The sequence below is a fragment of the Silene latifolia genome, chromosome 6, assembly GCF_048544455.1.
Source record: "Silene latifolia isolate original U9 population chromosome 6, ASM4854445v1, whole genome shotgun sequence".
Taxonomy (NCBI): Eukaryota; Viridiplantae; Streptophyta; class Magnoliopsida; order Caryophyllales; family Caryophyllaceae; genus Silene; species Silene latifolia.
Genome location: NC_133531.1, coordinates 8,616,143 through 8,619,776, shown reverse-complemented (window position 1 = coordinate 8,619,776; position 3,634 = coordinate 8,616,143). Strand labels below are relative to the sequence as shown.

The 3,634-nt window shown below is 43.1% G+C and overlaps 1 protein-coding gene across 1 annotated transcript; it reads left to right on the top strand.

Moving 5' to 3' along the window:
* Nucleotides 1–1,436: 1,436 nt before the first annotated feature.
* On the top strand, nt 1,437–3,279 carry LOC141587471 (uncharacterized). Its single transcript, XM_074408954.1, has 5 exons — nt 1,437–1,574; nt 2,117–2,123; nt 2,206–2,394; nt 2,481–2,932; nt 3,016–3,279. Exons 1-5 carry the CDS (start codon nt 1,437–1,439, stop codon nt 3,277–3,279), a joined length of 1,050 nt encoding a protein of 349 aa, XP_074265055.1.
* Nucleotides 3,280–3,634: the final 355 nt, after the last annotated feature.

Here is a 3,634-nt window from a genome sequence, read left to right as displayed (position 1 = left end):
TCTTTTCAGAAACCGTGTTACAAGTAACAGGCCACATGGGGTCCTTCTTTTTAGCAGGTTGGGCAAAAATGATAGAGTGTTTCCCAACTTTGAAGGTCAAAGTTCCAGAGCCTACGTCAATAACTGCACCAGCAGTGTGCAGAAACGGCCTGCCTAGGATGATGGGAATATGAGCATCCTCAGGCATGTCAAGGACAACAAAGTCAACAGGGAAGAAAAACTTCCCTATTTGGACGGGTATATCCTCTAGGACTCCTATAGGCTCGACCGCAGATCGGTCAGCCATCTGAACTGTCATGTCTGTGATAGCAAACCGGGTCAACTTAAGCTTCCTAGCTAGACTCAATGGCATGACACTAATTGTTTTAGCAGGATTTTCCTGAAGAGATCCGGCTTAGTTATGTAGTGATCAGGGTATCTAGCTCTATAAGATTAGAATAGTGTAAATAAATGATAAAGAGAAAAATAAGTATAAAGTATAATGTTGTTATTATTTTGATAGACCTGGCACAATATTGTACGGATATCTGATTGCTCAAGAATAGATAGATAAAGTATATGTAAGATTGACTGATAATGAATCCCCTTTACAATTGTTAAATTCTCTTATTTATAGTTCTCTACCCCCTTCCCAACGTTACAATGAATAACGTTATAAATGCATAACGTTCTCCCCAAAGGTAGGAGTTGTTGCCGGAATAATAGGGCAATCTTCCTATTAGTTCGCTTGACCCGTTCCCAAATCAACCAATCCTTAGCTTCTTCTCCTCTTTCCGTCCAGATTCATGGATTAGATAGTTTTAGGTTTGGACTTGGTCTTCCTTGAGAATAGGGTGTGGTTATCTGGCTTATATAATCGTATTTCTTGTTTATCTGCTTAATCCAGGCTGTTTTTAGTAATCCGCCAAGCTAGGATATACTGACTATCAGGCTTCTTTTCCAGGAATTAGTAGTCTTCTTGCCACAATACTCTTCAGCAGCTAAATAGTGGTCAGATTTGTCCGGTTCTTGTCTTGATCAATCAGCCTTGTCGAGTCGAGGCCAGTTATGGTCGACCAGGCTAAACCGGGCCTAACAATTGCCCCTTGACATTTTACCCGTGCTGGATCCGGCCAGGGGTGAGATGTCAAATTTACCGGGTTAACTAATTAAAGAGAATCACATTCATCTAGTGACTCTTAGACTCCTATTTACCGTTGAAGACCGCAACGGCTACATGACATCATGCTTTGACGCTTTTACAATTCCTAGGTTTTTCATGCCGTTATTTACTTCTCTATAAATACGGTATTTAGGGCAAGATCAATTTTCCTCCACTTTCTTTCTTTGAATATTCTTCTGAAACTCTTCTAAAATTCTTCCAATTTCTTCCCTTCTTCTTGTTCTGTTACTTTGCATATTCTCGACAATTTCAATAAATCAAACAACCTGAAAATATGGGAGCCAAAAGACGCCCTGCTTCCCAGAGAGCTGCTGCTGCTACTGTTGAGCCTGAACCCACAGATATTCAAGAGGAGGAGGTAAGGGTAATTGATCCTCCTGCTCGGGCTGTGGCTTTCAAGTATCAGGATTCTGTATTCACTGCCCTTCAATCTTTGGATCCGTACTTTCCTGAAGAAAACTTGTTGAAAACAAATTATGACAAGATATTAAGGGAGAAGAAAATAATTCCTGAATCGACTGAGGTATGGATTCCTGAGTCTTGTCCAGTTAGGGCTAACTGGGTATCACCTGGTTGGTTCTGTATTTTTGAATGGGCATTCAAAGCAGGCTGTAAGTTACCTTTTACTCCCTTAATGATTGACACCATCCGTGCTATGGAAGTGTCACCTTTTCAAATTATGCCGATGGTTTGGAAACTTGTTCATTCCATAGAAAATTTATGCGCTAAACACAATCTTGTGATTACTCTCAATGATATTAAGGCATTATATCATTTTAAAAATCCTTCTGTTGGTCGTTTTAATTTGAGAATTAAGTCAAAGATGACTCCATTAATTACTAACCTGGATTCCGGAGATGACAAGAGTTGGGCAAAGACTTTCCTGTTTATCCGGACTGAGACTCTGGGATCAGGCTTTGATTACCTGAGATATCCTCCTTTGGAGAGTGGTAGGTTTCCTGTATTTTTATTTTGCAGTTATATTGAGTGAGAGTGAAGTATATAAATCTTACCTGTGTATTTTGTTTCTGTAATGTTTGTAGCTCCTGATTGGAATCACGATCCTCTGGATGAGGAGGCCATTGCAAGGATAGATGCTTTCCTTGCCATTCCTGAGGAAGAGAGGACTTGGCCAGCCTGCTTGGGCAGGGAATTGTTGCCCCGGTATATGAAGACCAAGCTGACTGGGGTCAGAGTACCCAAAGGCAAGCCTAGTTCTACTGCTCTTTCCTGTACGTCTTCTGCATGCTTTTATTTTGGCTGTTGTCTTCTTGTTGCTTTTTGGTTTGATATTTACGTATATTTTTTATGTATCCAGTGTTTAGGTCTTCTGCTAGGCTGGCTAGCTTTTCTGCCAAGGATTTGAAGGCTGGGGTGGCTAGGATTGCTGAACAGTCCAAGAGCCAGGAAACTAGTGGGAGTGACAAGACTTTGGATATCCTGATTTCTGATGTCCAGCCTCCTCAAGATCCGCCCAGGATAGTGTCACCAGAGATCGTCCAGGCTCAAAAAAGGAAGAGAGAGGATGATATTCTGGAAGAGGAGGAAGGAGGGAAACAGCCTATCCCGGCTCAGCCACTTAGGAGTATAAGGCAGGTGCCTGCTAGGATTGATGACATGGATGATGCCCGGGCTCGGATAGATGAGTTTTCTGCAAGGATGAGCGATCAACTGTTGTCTGCTAGTACCCTTGATTCATCTACCAGGGTGGTTTCTATTCTGACTTCTCTTGTAACAAGGGCTGCTGAACTCGCTTCCCAGGCTAGGGAGGTTAGTTGTAGAGGGATCTGTTTATAGTTTGTATGCTTTTTGTTTTACCTTGTATTTGCCTAATTGATTTTGTATGTATGCAGGGGTTGGATGCTGGGCTGGCTACTGCTTGTCAACTTAGGGACGCCCAGGCCAAGGTTAGCAGCTTGGAGGAAAAGCTGGATAGGCTAAACCATGACCTGCACTCATCCAGGGGCAATGAAGTGGTGCTCCAATCTCAGTTGGCGGCAGCTAAGGAGTCAACCAGGGTCGCTATAGTTTGTGAGGTGGCCGCAAAAAATGCCGAGAAGGTGTCAGTGGAGTTGGAGGTCGAGAAGCGGCAATGCAGATCAGTTGAAAAAGAATGAAGAGCTTGCTTCTTTGAAAAGGAGTTAGTGGAGGCGAGGTTGGCCGATGCGGCTCGATTTCTTCGGAAAAGGTCGGGTTGATGCTATGAGGGACCCAGAATCTGATCGGGCTGATTGGAATCCGGACCGAGATGAGACCGCTCTGGATGCTCAGTATCCTGATTTGGCCAATATGGGTCAAGAAGAAGAAGTGGATTCCCCTCCTTCCAAGGCAAAGTCCGTGATCGGAGATGGTGGATGGTTGTGAGTCGGTTCTCGCTCAAAAGTAACTTAGTTTTTTCTTTTGGGTTTTGGTCTATCCAGGGGGAATGTCCCTGGAATGAATATTTAGAGTTTTAAGGAATTTTTTGGCCCA

Bases quoted from the DNA above. Each gene is read 5' to 3' on its own strand.
- LOC141587471 (XM_074408954.1), top strand. From the start codon at position 1,437: ATGGGAGCCAAAAGACGCCCTGCTTCCCAGAGAGCTGCTGCTGCTACT. The intron at 2,395-2,480 runs GTACGTCTTCTG...TTATGTATCCAG, and splicing joins TAGTTCTACTGCTCTTTCCT to TGTTTAGGTCTTCTGCTAGG. The intron at 2,933-3,015 runs GTTAGTTGTAGA...GTATGTATGCAG, and splicing joins TCGCTTCCCAGGCTAGGGAG to GGGTTGGATGCTGGGCTGGC.